Source organism: Megalops cyprinoides, chromosome 2 (genome assembly GCF_013368585.1).
Source record: "Megalops cyprinoides isolate fMegCyp1 chromosome 2, fMegCyp1.pri, whole genome shotgun sequence".
NCBI lineage: Eukaryota > Metazoa > Chordata > Actinopteri > Elopiformes > Megalopidae > Megalops > Megalops cyprinoides.
This window is the reverse complement of record NC_050584.1, coordinates 39142525-39161748: the sequence shown is the minus strand read 5'-3', so window position 1 is coordinate 39161748 and position 19224 is coordinate 39142525. Positions and strand designations below refer to the sequence as shown.

At 46.6% G+C, this 19224-nt stretch overlaps 2 protein-coding genes across 3 annotated transcripts; one reads left to right on the top strand and one right to left on the bottom strand.

Moving 5' to 3' along the window:
* Positions 1 to 351: 351 nt before the first annotated feature.
* edem3 (ER degradation enhancer, mannosidase alpha-like 3) lies at positions 352 to 11829 on the bottom strand. Of its 2 annotated transcripts, XM_036520965.1 has the most exons (21): positions 11681 to 11829; positions 11527 to 11572; positions 9774 to 9874; positions 9514 to 9553; positions 9256 to 9368; positions 8883 to 9036; positions 7271 to 7405; positions 6772 to 6877; positions 6251 to 6348; positions 5901 to 6026; positions 5623 to 5706; positions 5414 to 5497; positions 5141 to 5265; positions 4799 to 4973; positions 4537 to 4682; positions 4225 to 4369; positions 3521 to 3712; positions 3262 to 3427; positions 2888 to 3073; positions 2531 to 2578; positions 352 to 1443 (listed from the first exon to the last, which is right to left on the bottom strand). In XM_036520965.1, exons 1-21 carry the CDS (start codon positions 11764 to 11766, stop codon positions 1148 to 1150), a joined length of 2652 nt encoding a protein of 883 aa, XP_036376858.1. In that variant the 5' UTR covers positions 11767 to 11829; the 3' UTR covers positions 352 to 1147. The 2 variants fall into 2 exon arrangements, with proteins under 2 accessions (XP_036376858.1, XP_036376859.1); XM_036520966.1 differs by lacking the exon at positions 2531 to 2578.
* A 2664-nt stretch (positions 11830 to 14493) lies between these two features.
* Positions 14494 to 18950, top strand: npl (N-acetylneuraminate pyruvate lyase (dihydrodipicolinate synthase)). The gene is made up of 12 exons (XM_036520967.1): positions 14494 to 14630; positions 15554 to 15641; positions 15756 to 15829; positions 15986 to 16073; positions 16157 to 16214; positions 16514 to 16589; positions 16822 to 16914; positions 17212 to 17357; positions 17662 to 17708; positions 17850 to 17934; positions 18090 to 18129; positions 18302 to 18950. The coding sequence occupies exons 2-12, from the start codon at positions 15571 to 15573 to the stop codon at positions 18436 to 18438; spliced, it is 915 nt and encodes a 304-aa protein (XP_036376860.1). The 5' UTR covers positions 14494 to 14630; positions 15554 to 15570; the 3' UTR covers positions 18439 to 18950.
* Positions 18951 to 19224: the final 274 nt, after the last annotated feature.

Sequence of the window (19224 nt, the reverse complement as noted above, 5' to 3'; positions counted from 1 at the left end):
CACAGCGGGATGCACACAGTGCTCAACAGTCAAACAGCATTCTTTAGTCTATTCGATCATGCGAATGAATAGGTCCCCAGTTACAGAACACTGGCATGTGCCATTTATCGCATGCAGCCAGAGGTACTGTAAACACCACCTCCCAATTCACTTACCCATCCATGCTGCCCAATGCTTCCCTGACTTACATCGCATACATTTTCGTCCACACGTTTTGTCCACCTCTTGTCCACACGTACATTTTCCCACTCCTCGAAGAATAAAACAAATTTTGTTTGACTAAAGGACATACGTTTCATTCTCTTTTTTTGAACCAATTGTATCAAATTTTATTTTCGTTTCTTTTCCGTTTTTTTTTGTCCAATTTATGGTTTCAGTGAGATACAATACTTTGGAAAAAGTGAGCAACACCGCCCTCTGGTGGGAATATTGCGATACTGTCAACTTTCCATACTCTATGACATCACCGCTGAGAAAAGAGCTGTGCCAGGAGAGAAAACTGAGCCCCGAGCTAAAACCACTCAATCAGACCAACTAGCACCAGATCAAAGTACTGCACTTCTAGTTCTTTCGACAATGGAAGACACAAACATATTTACATACGTAAACATTCTTAATTACACACGAGTGTGCAGAATAACAGCTGTTGCACTGGGACTGCATGTCACCGCAGTCACTCACGCTTCAACAGCTATGTACCAACCCCTCCTATCAGATTAATAAACATTTCATTTTTCAATAAACCAGATTATTAGAGTCAACAAACAGTAAACCACTCAATCTACATTCACAATTTATACCCGTGTCTCTTTGATCCAGAAATGCATATGGAATAAGGAAGACATAGAGCCATGACAAAGAAACTACAACAGTGAGAATGGTGTGGCCTCCATGTTCCCAGCAGATGTCAGGGATCCAATATGTTCTGGGCTCAGTGAGGGGGAATGAAGGGACAAACCAAGGGACCAATGAGAACTGTGGGGGCCTGGAGGCAAGGGCTGACGTGAGGTCAGGTGACTCAGGTGACCATTCCTCATCACAATGCTCCCCCGAGCTCAGTGTCTACCACAAACGGGGCAGTCAGCTGGGCCTGCAGCTTGTGGCATCATACCGCCAAGTCCAGAGAAGGAGAAAGGGGAGGGCCCTGTCAAAGCTCATCTTTTTCCATTTGCTGGAACGCCTCTAAGTCCTCCTTCCAATCACTGAGCAGAGTCTCAACAGACTGGCCGCCAGCGTCCTCCTCCAGCGCAGGCTCCTCCCCCTTCTCTGTGCCTTCATCATCACCGGGCCCGTCCCCCTGCCTGCACTCGTCTGTGCTGTCAGCCGATTCGCCATGCTGTTTGGTGCCCACGTGCGGCTGGCTGGGAGGTGCGGAGGGGTCAGGCACAGCGTGGTCCCTCTCCTCCAGCGAGCAGTCCTCCTCCTCTTCCTGTCTGTCCACACCTGAGTGGTGAAGGGAGTGAGGGAGTACTGACATCAATCCGTCAGCTTTCAACCCAATCAGTTACAAGCGGCATTGTCTGCCACAATACCTCAGATACAACTCTTCCCCCTCTGGTACTTTGAGTGAAGCGACCAGTATGTCTGCAGACAGACACTAATGTGCTGTGCAGTCAGAACACCATCGCTGAATGAGAGAGCTGGGTAAGGCAGGACACAAAACCTAGTGTAACAAAGTGGGTGCATGGGTTTGTATGAGGAGCTGCATATGGCCTTCTTAGCATTTAATAGTCAGTCAGGGAGTTTGTTTGTGTGTGTGTGTTGTCCAGGACTAGAACATGAGTCCACTGGGATGTAATAACAGTAATTGTGCAGTGTATTGGCAATCATTTTCTAGTCTTGATACCCCCATCACAAAATGGCCAGTATCTCTGAAACCACAAGACGTCCCAATCTGCCATTTGTGGCATTTTTATGATGTGTGAGGGTCTGGCACGTGTTTGGATGTGGTCCATTATGTTCTGTTCCTTACTTCTTGGGACTTCGATCGATGCACAATGCACTGTGCTTTTTTCAAATTGCCCTGGATCAGAGCATCTGCTAAATGACAATATGTAAACGTAAAATATACAATTGAGTATGCATAATATCATAGAAATATTTCAATAAAGGTGTTATCTTTTAAATGTTCACGATATAATTGAAATTAAAAAAAGGTACCGGTAACTACCAAATTAAAGGAAACACTAGTAAATGAGGGATACAAAGTATACTGAAAACAAGCGCTACCACACAGGTCTGTTTCCTGAGATAATTAAGCAAAAGAGCACCTGTATGTGCGTCAGTAAATGTGACAGCCTGTGTCACAGTCCCATAGGGCCCACCTGGCACAGCAGCAGCATAAATGCTCTAGGTGGCAGTAGTGAGACACTGTGCCCACATGCCTCTGATGTGGAAAGGTTCTGACATTAAATCGCTGGACACCGTCTGTCTCTGATCCACAGCGTCACACTCCAGAACCCTGGCCGCTCACGCACACACACCACTACTCCGGGCTACTGGGGAGGAAAGAGAGGAGGGAGATACTTACTGCTGTCCAGGATGGAGCCGGGCAGGGGTTTACCCTTTAATATGGCTGCTGCTTTTCCACAGGGAGTGAGGAAAGAGAGCAGACAAGAGATACACAGTTACCCCACAGGGAGGGAGAAACAGGAAGATGAGTGAAAGGAAAAGAGGGGAGATACATCCCATCCTACCCCGCCCTAGTGCCTCGCTCTCCACGCTGCCTTCTCCCCATCTTTATGCATCTCTCTGTTTACTCCCCAGTTTTCATAAGGTCTCGAAAGTAGCTTACATTATCTGATGGAGGCTACGCTCCATGCTGCAGGCTCTTCACCCACCTGTCTGTCACCATCACAATCACACCTTTTCTCCTCCGTTTCCTCACCTCTGTCTCTGGCCTTGTCGCTCAGGAGCACCTCCACCTCCCTGTACTCTCTCAGCGCCTCCAGCAGGATGTTGCCCTCCTTGTGGAACAGGAAGAGGAGGGGCAAGGTGATGTCATCCGTGCTGCGGCCGTCGCCGGCCATCTGGAAGAGCGGCGCCGTGTCGCTGCTGCTGCCTTCAGTGTCGTCTGTCGATGAGGAGGGAGAGGGGCGTCGGTCGGTTACAGGCGGACACCGCCGACAGCCAGTGGAAAGACGAGCACGGTGCTAACAACGATTTAATACCTGAGTTTTACTCAAGTTTTTCAAATGATTTCAAGTGATCAAATGCTTGTACCACTTGCACAATACCCCCTCTGAAACTCCTCCTCCTTACCGATGACTATGCCCCCGATGGCCCCAGCCCTCTGGATGTGTCTGGCCTTTTCGGCGAACATGCACTGTCCCCGCTGCAGCAGTGCAATGCGCCCGGCCAGCAGGTCGCCGTTGCTGAGCTCCGAGCAGCCGCTGTACGGCTCGGCCACCGCCACAAAGCCCTGGACCTGCGAGAGAGGCGTCCGCATGCAGCACTCAGTACTCCGGAAAGCTCAGACTCCACAAACGCAGAAGGGGGGAGAGAGAGGAAAAAGGCTCACCCCGGTTTTGCTTTTGGACAGGTCCGTGCCAAACTGCGCCGGCCCGGCGGTCAGCACCACTCTGCCGAAGAAGGGGTGTGAGACGATCTGCACGGCGCGGGGCGGGAGCTGCTCCTTCTGCTGCTGGCTGGACAGCTCCATCATCTCCTGCATGAAACGCAGGCCGTCCTCCGCCGCCATGGGGCTGACCGCCTGAGCAGAGGACCATCACACAGCGTATTCACTACCCAGGAGTGATCCATTACATAGGGAGTGCTCCACCAATGTGTTCCGTGAGGGTGCTGATATCACAGCTTGTGCCCACATTGTGGGTGTATGCCATGTGTGAGCATCATTAATGATATCACAGCCTGTGCTCATACTGAGTGGGATACATATGCTACGTGCAAGTATCACTACTGATACTACAGCCTTGTATTCAGTGAGGTATGTATGCTATGTGCAAGTAAAACTACGGATATCACAACCTGTGCTCATACTCAGTGGGATACGAATGTTATGTGCGAATATGACCACTGATATCACAGCCTCTGGTCTTATTCAGCTGTGTGTGTATGTAATTCGTGAGTATTGCAACAGATATCACAGCCTATGCTCATACTGGCTGTGTATGTGTATGATATGCACAGGGGTCTCATCTGATATCACAGTGTATGCTTGAACTCAGCTGTGGGTATATACTGTATGTTATGCGACAGTATCACCTGTGTGGCGTGCTGCACCAGCTGCACTCTGCCATCCTTCAGGTGGATGAGACTGACCCCCATGCGGCGCAGCAGCTCCAGGTGCTCAGGGTTACTGGCCATGAAGTCCCGCGCCCGCAGAGGGGGCCGGCCTGCACCGGGCTCACTGAGGAGAGACACAGACGGGAGTCACTGAGGGCCTGTCTCCACCTTCGCTCCCACCACTCTCGCTCTCACTGCAACATGCTTATAGGAGATACAATCATTTACCAATGCTGGAATGGCAACAAGGACATGCAAGACTGCAAACATGCTCTCCAATCTCTTTCTCACCCACGAAGCGCAGGGCGGGGACAGTTCTTATCCACGGCGTTTCTGATTGGTTCTCGAAAGCTGCGGGGGAAGGCTGGGTCAGGGAACAGTAAGCGGGTGTTGGGGCAGGACCAGTCAAAGTTTGAGTCATCCAGATCCTCCCCTGTCTGAGCGAAGGAGGAGAGGGAGAGTCAGCGACAGCAGCAGATGGCAATTACAGGAATTTCAGTTAACACAGTCTCAATATTTTGGTAAATGGCGCGTTGAGAAAATGAGACAGTACTGTGGTGTTGCCAGCAGGGGGCGCTCGCACAAGAGGGGTAGTGGAGAGGGATAGGGGCAAGAGGTGGGCCTCGGTGGTGAAGATGTAGTCCTCCACGTCAAAGGGCAGGTCCTCAGCTTCGGCGAACAGCAGGAACAGATACTTAAACATCTCCGCCAAGAAGAAAGAGTCCATACTAAGGAGGAAAGGGGGCAGAGAGAGAAAAAATGAGAGAGAGAGAGGGATGAGACAGCCTGCCTGAAAAGAGACAAAAATTACCACTCTACCTGGCATTGCCAAACCACACATAACACCCATCACCCTGCATCACTCATTCTCTTCATCACCGCTCCTCTTCCTCACCGGTCCTCGTGGCTGCCTGTGCGGACATCCTTCATGGCCGCAAAGCCGCAAGGGACGCGTGCAAAGCGGTTCAGGTTCTCCAGCACGGAGCGCCCGACCTCAAGGTAGTATGGGTCCCGCGTGGCCTGAGGGAGGCAGGGACCGGGAACAGACACTCAGGCTGGGCACGAGACATTCAGCACTAAGCTGCATACCATCTGATCTAAGCGATTTCATCCATTCTTATTGTGTTTCCCCAGGGTGCTGTCCCACACAAGCCTCCAGGGCACTCACCTTGTACAGGAAGTAGGTGCTCTCTGCAAACTCGGGCCTCAAGGGGTGCTGGGCCCAGTGCACATGGAAATCTGTGGTGAATGCCTGGGGAGCGGACAGAGGGGGACAGCCACTGTATTAGAGAGAGAGCAGCCGACAGTGTTAAAGCACTAAAAGGCCGAAAGACACTGCGGCAAAAGGGTGGGGTGGAGACACCTCCTGGAGGTTACCTCAGGCAGGAAATTGTGCTTCTTGGTGACTTGATACAACATTTCATGAGTCTCTATAGCGGGACGGATGTCTCCTTTCAACACCTGGGAGGGATCAATGGACTGTCAGAAAAGGTCTTTCACGGTACTGCCTCACAGACCTTGTTGTTTAACCTCCTGGATAAAGACCATTAGCTGTAGCTCCCTTTGTAATATACAGCAAGTGTCATCTCAATGACCTCTATAGCAACCACTCTGTCCTTCCGGATCAATGCAGCTGCTTATTTTCAGTGTCCCACCTGCAACCCAGGGAAGAAGGCCAGCAGCGAGTCCATCCATGTGCGTGCAGGAAGGAGGGGCTTGTGGATGTGCACGTCCAGCAGGAGAGGAGGCTGGCTGATGTACTTCATTATAGATGCGTAGTGCTGAGAAACAGAGAGGGCAATAGGAAGGAGCTAAGGATGCTGAACAAAATGGGACTGAGCTTAATATTGACTGAGCAAGACAGATAGTGACCGTGAGCAATGGGGGCTTTGTTCAAACCCCTGTAATGCCAATATGAGCAGTTAAGAATACAGTTGCAGTGTGTGTGTGTGTGTGTGTGTGTGAGAGAAAGCCAGAGACAGCGCAGGAAAGAGGAGATCCTCACAATGTTGAAGCGCTGCAAGAAGAGATCATCCCCCAGGAGGATGTAGGCCTTCAGCAGGTACTCGTAGTACGAGTCGATTCCTGCCCCAACGCCACTTTCTGCAATGGCATGAACAGTCAGCATTCACTCACCAAGGCATGAACATACAATACGAGCCACACACATATAATGAATACACATACACTTTCCACATATTAACACTTAACACTTGCTATTACCCGCACTGAGACCATATTCCCCTGTACTCCTCCCATCTGAAGTCTCTCTCCATCCCTAAAGATCTCCCTCTCTACCCACTCTCTCCCCTGTGTCTCATCCCTGCAGACCCACTCTCACCCCTGTGTCTCTCCCCTGCGTCTCTCCCCAGCAGACCCACTCTCTCCCCTGTGTCTCACCCCTACAGACCCACTCTCTCCCATGCGTCTCACCCCTGCGGACCCACTCTCTCCAATACGTCTCTCTCCTGTGTCTCACCCCTGCTGACCCACTCTCTCCCATGCGTCTCACCCCCTGTGTCTCACCCCTGCGGACCCACTCTCCAGAGTGGATGTTGATGGTCGTTCCCACCAGATTGCTGTGTCTCTGCCGCTTCTCCCACAGGAAGTCCAGAGCCCGTCGTGCATGAACCTGTGTGCCACCCATTATCATTCCATTCACATACACTGATTAATATTTATTTTTCCATTCAGCAATATCACAGGTTCTCAAAAACATAATGTTGTTAAAAACACTGAATGACATTACTGTAACAGGATAAAACATTATATATTTAAAAAAGCATGTGATACAGGAAAAAGTATACATTTATAATTGCAAATCGGTAATTTATTAATTTAACACTCTGTTAATTACTCTCTGTAAATACTATAACCAGCTAATGTGTAATAATTTGAATAATAATTCCATACAAGCCATAATAACGTACATCATTCCTCAACTAATATTCACACTTATATTCAGATCAGTCTCATACTCATGGATCAGCCCTTTCACTGATCACATGTGAGGACTAGCCCTTACCTCAAACACTGGGTCTCCAGTGAAGCGGCTCAGAGCTGCAAATTCAAGGATGATGGTGCCCGCACAGGCAGTGCAGGTGTCCGTTTCTGTGCCCGTTCGAGTCTCAGGACCCCTGACACCATGGCGTAAGTTCACCTGCAGGGTAAGCAAATTAGGCATACAACGATTACGTCAACTTGGCTTTTGTTGTTCCGCTGCAATGATGATATGAACAAAATCTCATTTGTGCCTTGCTATTCCAATTTGCAATCAGTAAGCCTCAGCAAAAAATATGAATGGGGGAGGTGTAGTTTCATCCAACACAGCAGTAGTTTATGTGAAGGCGTTAGAATGAGCTGACGTATAATAAATAATCACTCTAAAAAACATTTTAAATCACTCAAACAAACAGGATTGTGTCCACAAGACAACTCGGACATCTGCTGGCAGGAACATAATAAAATGTATTACTGTATTGTATCAGCCCACACACAAGTAACTGTTGTGCCAAAAACACATCCAATGTATAGGATGACCCAAATAGTACATGTTGAATCAACAGTGTTATATCACAAACTATTATTTCCCAATACAAACATCACAAATTCAGAAGAAAAAAGTAGAGGAATATTTTATGGGTACACCGAATGGCTTGACATACACTTTGCATTTAACTGAACAGATGCATCCAGGTTAGCTTTCACACATTTGCATATCTGGGTAGGTGTTGAGAAAGGAGCAGATGTCAGAGTTGTGGGATGAGGTCCCACCCTATTTGTACTCACACAGTGTGATCTAAAAACAAACCTGGAAGAAGCTGACACCAAGCTGTTTGTGATTCTACCCTTGTGAATACAGTGATCCACCTGTCAGATATAGACTCTGACTTTAGCATTCAATCTACTTGCAAGGAGGTATGGCATGTGTTATAAACCAGAGGGAATTAGCAGTCTGTATTAACATAGGAAATTTGATGAAAACAGTACAACCTCCGTGCAACACAATTATGCAGATGATGCAATTATGCAGTGAACACATGAAAAGAGCTGGCTTCATTCTAGCCCACTCGCTTTAGGGTGTACAAGCACACTGTTCATGAATATTCTGGCCCGCTCTCTGGTTCTGCTGAGAGTGTGTGTGTGTGTGTGTGTATGTGTGTGTGCGTGTCTGGAGGGGTAATATGACATACATTCTATGCATGTACAATTGTCAGTGTGCATGGCAACAAGTCCTCCACTCTGTCTTCAGAGCTGGATTTACAGAATACAGTGAAAAGGGTATATGTGCTCACCCTGGGGTAGGGTCCCTGTCTGTGTGAGTGTTTGAGTGTATATGTATGCGTACTCAGCCTGGAGTAGGATCCCTGTCTGTGTGAGTGTTTGAGTGTATATGTACGTGTGCTCACCCTGGGGTAGGGTCCCTGTCTGTGTGAGTGTTTGAGTGTATATGTACGCATGCTCACCCTGGGGTAGGGTCCCTGTCTGTGTGAGTGTTTGATTGTATATGTACGCGTGCTCACCCTGGGGTACGGTCCCTGTTTGTGTGAGTGTTTGAATGTATATGTACACGTACTCACCCTGGAGTAGGGTCCCTGTCTGTGTGAGTGTTTGAGTGTATATGTACGCAGGCTCACCCTGGGGTAGGGCAGGCCGCTGCTGGTGTTGAAGGCGGGCAGCAGTCTCAGCCCCAGCTCCTTGGCCATGTGAAGCAGCTCATCCTGGTACCAGAGCATGTGGTGGCCCCTCTCCCTCAACATAACAGCCATGGAGTGGCCCCCAAGCAGCCCTCTTCAGGAGAAAAGGACAGGATGTTTTACACATTTACACACACACACACACACACACACACACACATACAAACAACCACAGTGAGGGCAAAAAAACACGCTGTTTAATTTCCAATGGTTTCCCCTATGCCTCGCCTCCCTGGGTGCCTCCTCCTTCCCGCCTCCATAATTCTGGCCTATTCCCACGCTCCTTCTCTGCACCTCCCCATGTCTTCCTCACCCAAGCACACGGATGTTGGTCTCAAAGACAGACACCACAACATCGTTGTCCAGTCGCACATCTGACAGCACTCTCCTCACTGCAGCTTCAAACTCCGTCGTCTTATTTAAAAGCTGCAGGGAGACAGAGGGGGGTGAACTCAGAGGGGGTTAGTTCCTGTTTGTGTCACAACCAGCCTTCACATAAAGAACCAAAAAGCTATAGCCAACACTGTCATGCAGAGGACACAGCACAACTTCTCCCTTTTATGTCACTTACCGCCAGAGTGTCCAGGGTGTCAACAAGGGTGAGAGAGAACCTGAAACACAGGGAGTCCGTAAGCAACAGAATTCAGTCTGCACTCATGGTTTACATTAATGTAGCAGTCGCTGACTATTCCAGTGCTGAAGTGCAGCAGTGTGGTTGTCTCCATCTCCATCACACATTTTCTTCAGGTTGATGAGTTTACCCCTCCGCTCCTGCTGTGAATTTCATTGGCCAATGTATCCCTTCCCCCTTCACCCCTCTAAACCACTCACTTGCCCAGCGCGTCGTCCACATCACCCCGGCTTGGCTCCAGACCCCGCACTCTGCCACGGCATGTCAGGGGCATCAGCTCGTCGGCCGGGTACGCGTGGTCCTTGCAGAGAGAGCACAACAACAGCATGTGCCTCAATAACATCCACTGTCTGTGCGTATTAGTATCCTCATTACAAAGCACAAAACATGATAGAAAGCCCCTCAAAGAACACTGTTTAAATTAATGCACATCATGTTCTAAAACAGTGAAACAAATATGTAAGGTGAGATGCTTCGTCTTCAGCATGGTTTTGATAGCATGCTATCCAGTGCTCTTATCAATGTGCTGATACAAAAGCAGTTAATAGTTGAAAAAAGGAAGTGAACTGTAAATTGTTTGTATTTTTAAAGTTGCACTATTATTATTTAATCAAGTGAAAGAACTGTGACAAGTGACAACTGGATTAAACATAATGAAGTGAAGAAGAGCCTTTGTCTGTCCCCAAAAGTGACTGTTTTATTTAAGTGCATTGCAAATTTGTAAATGTTTTTGCAAATATGTGCATTCAAGAATCCTGAAAAGTCTTTTAAATTCACCACATTAACAATAGGCAGATCTCACTTCATCAGCTTAATTTAAAACCAGTTAATCGTGACTGTCATTGTCTGTGTGTATAACTGTGCATGTGAATGAGCCCCACCTGCCTAAACAAAGGTTAGTCAAATAAAGGTGTGTGGGTGAAGGTGTCGCACTTTTTCAGCAGCTTGGCTATTTCTCCATTTTGTGGGTTTGCTGTGCAGTGCATCAGACAGCACTATTACATGATGATCTCACTTTTCAGAAAAATAATAACAATTGCCATGTTGCTGTCCCTATCACTGACAGACACTACTTTGCAGCTGAGTGACTATGAAGGAGGAACACAGCGCAGTACATTGAATTCACTCTAGCCTACACTCTTAGCAGCTTAACCTCCTCCTGCTCCCACTGTATTCCATAAAGGAGTGAGGGTCTACCAACAGAGCATGACCTTGTAAAATGGGACAAACCCAGTCAGAACCCTGGCAACCCTAGTCAATGTTCTTCTCCAACTGACATTTCACAAAGGAGAATTTTATAACAACAGTAACCCCCCATAGTCTCTCCAAATACCAAGAGCTGAACCATGGAGAAAGTTCCTTAAAGCAGTGGGCCCCAAGGTTGACTGCACCAACCAAATGAAATAACAAACAAATTTGTGCAGTCAAACAAATGATATGAAAACTAAATCAACTACTGGAACACATTAACAAACGCACAACTGCAAAGTACAGTTGAATCCTAACTGGGAAAAAACTGTTCAGGCTAACAGATTATCTGATCAAGCTGACAACAATAAATCTTTACAATCCGATGAGAAAAGGCCAGTCATTTAAATTATCACACACGGACAAATGTGGCTACACAGGATGCAGCTGTGCTCACACCGTGGCAGAACAATGCGTTGCATGTCATGATTACACATATGAATGACATTCAAATGAGTAAAACATTTCTTGCTCTCTCCCATTTAACCAATATTGAAACACAGTTGTCTATCATGGCCCAAGAGACAGAGTATTTACTGTTTTTCCCATTTGCCCAATGTGTGTCTTGCAATTCGTCCTGTGGATACAGCAAATGCATTGAGAGAATGATACAATCCACTCTTATTAAAGCAATACGTACCCTAAACCTGGTGTGTAGACATGTATGTGTGTGTATCTGAGTACACATGTTTGTGACGGACATACCATGTAGTTCTGATAAGCATGGTCAAACATCTCCACCACCTGATTCCTGCGGGGAAATGGGTACAAAAATAAGATCAACTCAGGTCGCGCTCACTTCTCCTCAATCTGTGGCTGTCTGTTGCCCTCCTCTAACACCACTAACCCCATGTCTCACCTCAGTCTGTGCCTCTCCTCATGTGGCATGGCAAATCCCAGCCTGAGGCAGGAGCCCAGCAGCAGCAGCAGCAGCAGCAACGTCATGCTGGCTGTGTGGAGCCCACACACTGGGCACACGACAACAGCCAGAGCACTGCGTCAGACTGAGCGGCTCACCAGCATCGTGCTGATATACGCCGACACTCGCTGACACGCCTCTAATAAGCTCTCAAGCAAACACTGCCTGACTTTAAGTACACGGACTCGACACCAGGAGACACTTTGCATGCAGTGTGAATCGCTCTCTCTCTGCTCTCTCACTGTGACTGTTCCACACCAGTCAACAAAACACAGGTGGATTCCTTTCTTTAGACTGTCTGCAGTACTGACACCCATCAGCTGATCGCTGTCCAGTTGGACAACATCTCTAGCTCACTGACACCCTGGTCCTGTGAGGTCCTGTCTAACATGCAGATGCCAGGTGTGTGTATGTGTCTGGTCATATGTATTTTGTTCTGTGATAGATGTAGAGTGTCTGTGAATGTGTGCACCTTCAGAGTGAAAGCGACACAGGACAGAGCTGCTTGGTTGCTTTCTGCCTTTGTGTAACCCAGTGAACTAAGGGATGTGTACACCTTCCAGAACTGATCAGGAAACAAACATTATCAATGAGGTCTCACAAGGATACCCGTCTCAGGATCAAAACACAACAAAGACGGGGCTGACTCAGCGATCCGGTATAAATTTTGTCTGCCAGCTAGTTATATTCCAGACTACCTTGGAGCTTTCCGTGTTCACTTGTTCGTCGCACGCCCGCTTTCCTGACTGCCATTCTCACCTACAGTGACACGCGAAACACCGGATGTTTTTCTGTCAACGTGTGACACGCTGGCATGCGACTAGCTAATAATGCCTCAGTCCGCACCAATCGGAATGTACGAGCCCGCATAGCTCAGAGGGATAAATAGACGATAATCCCGTTATCTCTGCGTGTTTGTCACTACCACTCCGTGCTACTGAAACGTAACGTACTAAGTAATTTATGACCAGTAAGGCCAAACTAGTACCATCACAAAAATTATGGCACGAACACAGTATTTCTCCCTTCACATAAAAGGGGACATTGTTTCTCACTTGGATAACTTCAAACTCCACTTTCTTGGATCGCCAACACAGTTAGCAGTTTTGCGAGCCTGGCAATGCAAATACCTAGGTAGCTCGTTAGATCACAATATTTCCCTCTCCGTTCAATGTATGTAACCAGCTAGCTAGCCTGTTTTCCATATCACTATTTTTCTTCGTTTCCCTCTTTCCTCCCCCTTTCCGATTCCCAACGTTAACTAGATACAGCTAATTAGCTCCCCAGCTAGGTAGCTGTCAACATGATTTCCGTCCCTTCCTGGGTCGAATCTCCTCCTTTTTCAAGCAGATGTTAAGGATGACAAGCGCCCCTCCAAAACCAGGAGTGTAGGAAGTAGCCACAAAGTGAGCAGTCGCGGTGTATAGTGTCCCTCGGCCTGTCTTTTTTCTCCCCGATATGTGCTTCGTGCCGAAGCCCAGTCTCGACGACTTTCTGTGGAAGTCGTCTAGTCTCTCTATCGAAGAATCGCTGACAAAGTAGCAATACAGCAAACTGGACTACACTCTGTGGGTCGGACGACGTCATCAACATCCGTATCCGGGTAAGGACTTGGGTCCCGCCTCTCAGCGTGTTAAAATGTAACCAAATAGGTTACATAACAACTGTCTGACTATGACTATCAAAGTTTCCGATTTTGCGCTGTACACTAAAATGACTTACAATTATTTTAAACGATTTATATGAAAGGTATATAGACTGGTGTCCAAAGGTTGTTGTGGGGGGACAAGCCTAGTAAATAATTAATGATTCATTGGTGCATAAAGGTGAAAAAGGAAAAATAATAATACATCACCACAATAATAATACATTGATGACCAAAAAAGTTTTCAAGACAACTAGCAACATAAAGCTACTGGAATTTTTTACCCTCCCCTTTTTCGGATTAGCAAACAAGGTGCAACATTGAGGCCACTGGGGACCTGTCTGCTCATACAGAAAATGGCCCTTTATATTGACATTGGTGTTTGGTGTGAAAGTAACCACCATAGTTAACAGTTTACAGTTCCTGAGTGCATCTACCCTGACCCGCAGACAGATAGTAGTGGTAGTGTGAAATTTCTGATAATGGCAGGTCCTAAACGGCTGCAAGGCTACCTGGGGTAATAAATTACTGGGCATGAGATTCTTAGAGAGTGCTAAATGCATTATAGGGGGTGGCTGGGCTTTACTGCCTCGGACCGAGAGAATTTTCATCTTGCTTGAGAGAGGAGGTGACTGTGAGATATGAGACCCCATCTGATAACTTACTTCTTATTTATGCTACATATTTTGCCTGCTCTGTTTTTTTTTTTCTTTTTCTTTTTACTTCAGCCCAAATATCCCAAGTGAGTTGCATTCTGCTGTGTGTTGTTAGGACAGTAAAAGGTTAACCACGAGACCGCGTTGGTCATTTATTCACTGAATGTTATAGTACATCATCCACCTCCCTGTCAAGGTAGACTGTACTATAGTGCTTTGTGTGGGGACCAGAACCTTTAAGATAGCTGCAGAAAAAAGATACTATTCATGTCAAGAGTACCAGCTATAAATAAAGGTGGAGTTTTAAAGATTAGGCTATTCTACTCTTGTCTGCAATTGTCAATTGTCAATAGTAGACGGGTGACCCAGCCGAAATCCCCTTTAAGAAATACATTTCCCAACAAACTTGGCTCACGTGACACGTGTTGTTCTCACATGACCGAGATATGACGGTGCCTCCGGTTGCATAAATGGAAAACTCAAACAAGTTCATAGTCACGCTTGTAAATTCTACCAGAATTCCGACCGGACCAGCACCGCCTCATTGTGCCGAACCGAACTAAGCTGAATTGATCTCTTTCACTGAAAGGTAGGTCTGCTTTGATATTTATTCGTTCTGCGTGTAATGAAACCGTGATTTAAATAACAACAGAAAATTGCTTGCTCTTCAAATGAGACTGAACGTACTGCACAGATGTAACAGAAAGAAAATAACACATAAGGTTACACTCCCAATTCTCTTACAGTCGATAATAACCCCGAACAGTATATTTTCAGAGATTAATACAGTAAAATAGTTGCGGTTGCTACGTGTACTTCATCAGGACGTAAGAAACAGAAAGAAGCATCTTAACTATAGATAAAAGGGCACGAATGTTTGAATTTGAAAATACACACACACCTTGAAAAATGGCTGCTATGCAGTTGGCTGTTAGTTGAAACATCACAGCGCCGCTTCGGGTATCATCGTGTTGTCTCAGTTTTAATCTTGGCTCCTGTTTGGTAATCTGTGCGTCTACCAAATAGAGGTAATGGACGCCGTTGTAAAATCTCCAGATTCCCTTAAACTTTCTCTCCATGAAGGTAATTTTTAAACTCATTTTAAAGCACTAAAAGGCTGATGTAAGAGAATCTGAGACATTGCTTTTTTCATCTTTTTTGTTTAATTTGTTGCCACCAGTTTGGTGGATCCAGGACTATGCTTACGTATTCGTACGTATTTACCCTCATTTGGCAGACGCTGTTTTTCCAGAGAGACTTGCATAGACATGAATAACGGTGACGATTCTTGAAAAGTAAATCTTCCTTGTTGAAGGATGTACTCTGATGTGTTTGTGGCGTGTGGTCGGCGGGTAGAACAGTTTATGCGTGCTAAATTGAGTTATCCCAGAAATTGCGCAAGAATGGAAAATGCAGGCATGTCACATGAGCAGGCTGATTTAACATTAAACCCAATTTAGACTACTCGCTGTGCAGCAGAACAGTTGTTGAAGACTTTTTTTCCTTCCCAAGACTACACCCCTCCAGCCATGGCTTCCCCTGGCAGCAAGAAGCTTACAGGATTGGTGGCTGCAACTTTTACCCCCCTCACCCCGGAAGGGTAGGATCTCTGACTCATTGTCTGTGTCAAAGTAAAAGAGGTAGATTCAGCTGACGCTGTAGCTCTGGCTGTTCTCTAAATCTTACACCCCCCACTGTCCTCTCCCTGTTTTAGTGAGATTAACCTGCCGATGATTGGGCCATACATTGACTTCCTACTAGAGAAACAGGGAGTGCGGAATGTATTTGGTGAGATTCCTTACTGCTGGACAATTTTTCTTTTTTCTGCCTGTTTCTGTCTCTTTCTCAGCCTGAATATATAATTGTGTTCCTTTTTGTATGCAATCAGAAACAGTGGCTGCTTATGTTAAGCACAGTATTTTCGTTGTGCATGTGTTTTCTTAGTGAATGGGACAACTGGAGAGGGGATGTCTTTTAGTGTGGAGGAGAGGAAGAGGCTGGCAGAGGAGTGGTGTCGAAGGGGCAAGGGCAAGTAAGTTACAGTATTTTATGAGTATGGGTTCAGTCAGTCGGTCAGTCAGTGGGTCAATGGTCCTGTTGTGCCTCTCTCCTCAGGTTGGAGCAGGTGATTGTGCATGTAGGCTGTATGAGCCTGAAGGACTCTCAAGACCTGGTGAATAACTGCCACGCTCCATTGCCACACCCAGCCATGACCACTCATGACAGACTAAAACACACTGTCACATGTTTCCACTGTCCCAGCAGCACTCTGTTACACAGTAGAACATGCTGTTACACCTTCCCATGCCCTGCAGCACACTGTTTCACACTGGAACACACTGCTACAGCTTCACATGCCACACGACACAGCGTAATCACCTCATAAACAACACAACACGCAGTTATACATTGAAGTTTCAGTCCATTGTAAAACATAGCCAAAATGCACGCTGCCTGTTGAATTCCCTGCAGGCATCTCATGCAGCTGAAGTTGGGGCTGATGGGATAGCAGTCATTGCTCCCTCTTTCTTCAAGCCTTCAGATGCAGGTGGGACCACGGCACTGTTGTTCAATGAAATAATGTATCTGTTGCCAACTGTTTCTCCCTCTGTCTTTCATTCTGTCTCACAGTGTGTCAACTCTGACTCTTCCTTATCTGTTCTCTTGCCTCACTTTGTGTTGCCTTTTTCAATAGTTTCCACAGCAATGTTGGTTGCCATGATACATGAATATTGTCTTTCCTTCCTTTCACCTCAGCGTTTCCTGCATTTCCTTTGCAGATGCACTCAGGCAGTTCCTACAGGAAGTGGCAGCCTCAGCTCAAGGCCTTCCATTCTACTACTATCACATCCCAGCACTGACTGGGGTCAACTGTGAGCACTGATCAATACTGATAAATACACTGTCCAGTGGTGTTTCACACTCCTTGGCTGAGGTCAGCATTGTGCACCACAGCATACCCACATTCCCTCAGTGGATCTGGGTAATTTTAAATGGTCTGTATTTTGCTCAAAGTGTAAGCCAGTCTTCTCTCCTATTTTTGGAGAGACATTAGGCTGCTGACTATACTGACCGTCAGTGTATTGAGGCTGTTATGGAGACTGGTCAGAAGATTAAAAAAACTCAAACAGAAGCTCAAAAAACCTGTTTCTCTCTTCCTCTCCCTTCAGTGCGTGCAAGAGATGTGGTAGAAGGCATTGAGAAGTGTATTCCCTCTTTCCATGGGTTGAAGTTCAGTGGCCAAGACCTGCTTGACTTTGGACAGTGTGTCAGTTACAGTCAACCTCACTGGTCACTTCTGTATGGCATGGATGAGGTCAGGATTTTCTTTATCTCATATGCCTGTCTGCATGCCTTCCTCACATCTTATTCTCAGTTCACACTGCTGTCTTGTCTGAGTTATTGCTGGCCACATGCATAGTTAAGTTCAGAAAAGCACAGAAGTCTGTATGAGGCCACCAATGTCTGTGTATTGTAAGGAATGTTGTATCATAGTATACGGTGTGAGCCTGCTGTCAAGATAAATCTCGCCCTGTTATGTGCAGTATTTGTGCTGTTGGATATGTGGACATACTGGATGAACTGAGACTGAGAGGACTTTCTTCTGTGCCATTTTACAGCAGTTGCTGGCTGCTCTGGCTTTGGGTGCCAATGGTGCAGTGGGTAGGTGAGTCTCAATGTGTCCAATGTCCCACATCCCAACTGAATTGTGCCCTTGTTGCCCTGACACCCACGTCTCCTTAAACTCCAGACTACATGACTGAAGAGGAAAAAAACATACCTTTTCTCATCTCTCCTCTCTCTGTAGTACATATAACTACCTGGGCAGCAAAGTGAATAGTCTGCTGTCAGCCTTTGATAAAGGAGAGCTCTCTCAAGCCAGGAATCTGCAGGTACCTCTTATCCAGACAACTACACACACACACACACACACACACACACACACACACACACGCAATATAATGTGTCAACTTTCATAGCTCCAGGCATCTGTATAAGTTACCTAAAGAAGACTGTTTGAGTGTGACTGACTGTTCCTCCTCTTCAGTTCCAGGTACAGGATGTTCTGTCCCATGCAGTGAAGCAGGGTGAGTGTGTAGCGTGCTTTGTTTGTGTTCTGTCACAAGGTTAACACAGAGGTGTGGATTAATACTGTTGTGTAAATACAACTCTTGGGCATCACTGAAGTGCTCACTGTAGTGTGCATTGTGTGAAAGCAGCATCACTTGACACTCGTTGTTGTTGTTGTTGTGAATGCAGGTTTTGATGTGGCAGTAAACAAGCAGCTGATGAGCGAGGTGTCGGGATTGGCCCTTGGACCCCCCCGCCTGCCCCTGAAGCCCTGCCCCCACCCCCGCGTCCTCTCCATCGCACAGAAAGTTCAGCAGGTCCTCTGAAAGCATTTTAATTGGATGGGGATGGGTCCACTACCCTGATCAGATTGCACAAGATCCATGCATACACCGAAACACTGATTTTCAGTGTAGTCCTTCCACATCGCTATGCACAAAGACACCTTCCACTCTCGGGGAACAGCCATTTGACTGTTACTTCATTCTTCTGTACTGTAAAACTCACTGTGCTGACTGTATATCATCACAAGGGACTGAGAGAGAGATTACATCCTGAATTAAGGTAGCCATATCTAAGCACGCTGATGAAATCATTGGACTCCATCCATCTGACTTGTTTTCTGTTCGTAGAATGATTTGATATGTATACACTTCTAGATTGTTAAAGTGGTTGCAGTTGCATAATGAAACACTGGTATGGGACAGAAAGGGCAGTGTCTATGGTGACTGACATCTACCTCTCAGGCACAGGGCTGTCAACATGGACAAACATTTTATAACTTCATACAAGGGAAAAATAACAATTTATTGTTTACTGACTAATGATAGCTGATGATTGCCAGTACTTTTTTATCATGCTCTTTTTACATGACAAATAAAGAGCTTCTTGGAATCAAGTCTTGTTCTCATTTTCTTGTGTAAATATATCTAGGCCTACCAGCAGACATTTGGGCACATCCTTTCCCTGGTGTATACTTGTTACTCTCCACGTAATGTGTGCTCCGTTCCTTTTTTCTTGCCTTTGTGGTTTGTATATTCTGCTTTTTGATACCTCAATTTCTTCCTCTTTGTGCGTTTACTCTTTATCTTCCTCATTCAGCCATGTGTCTC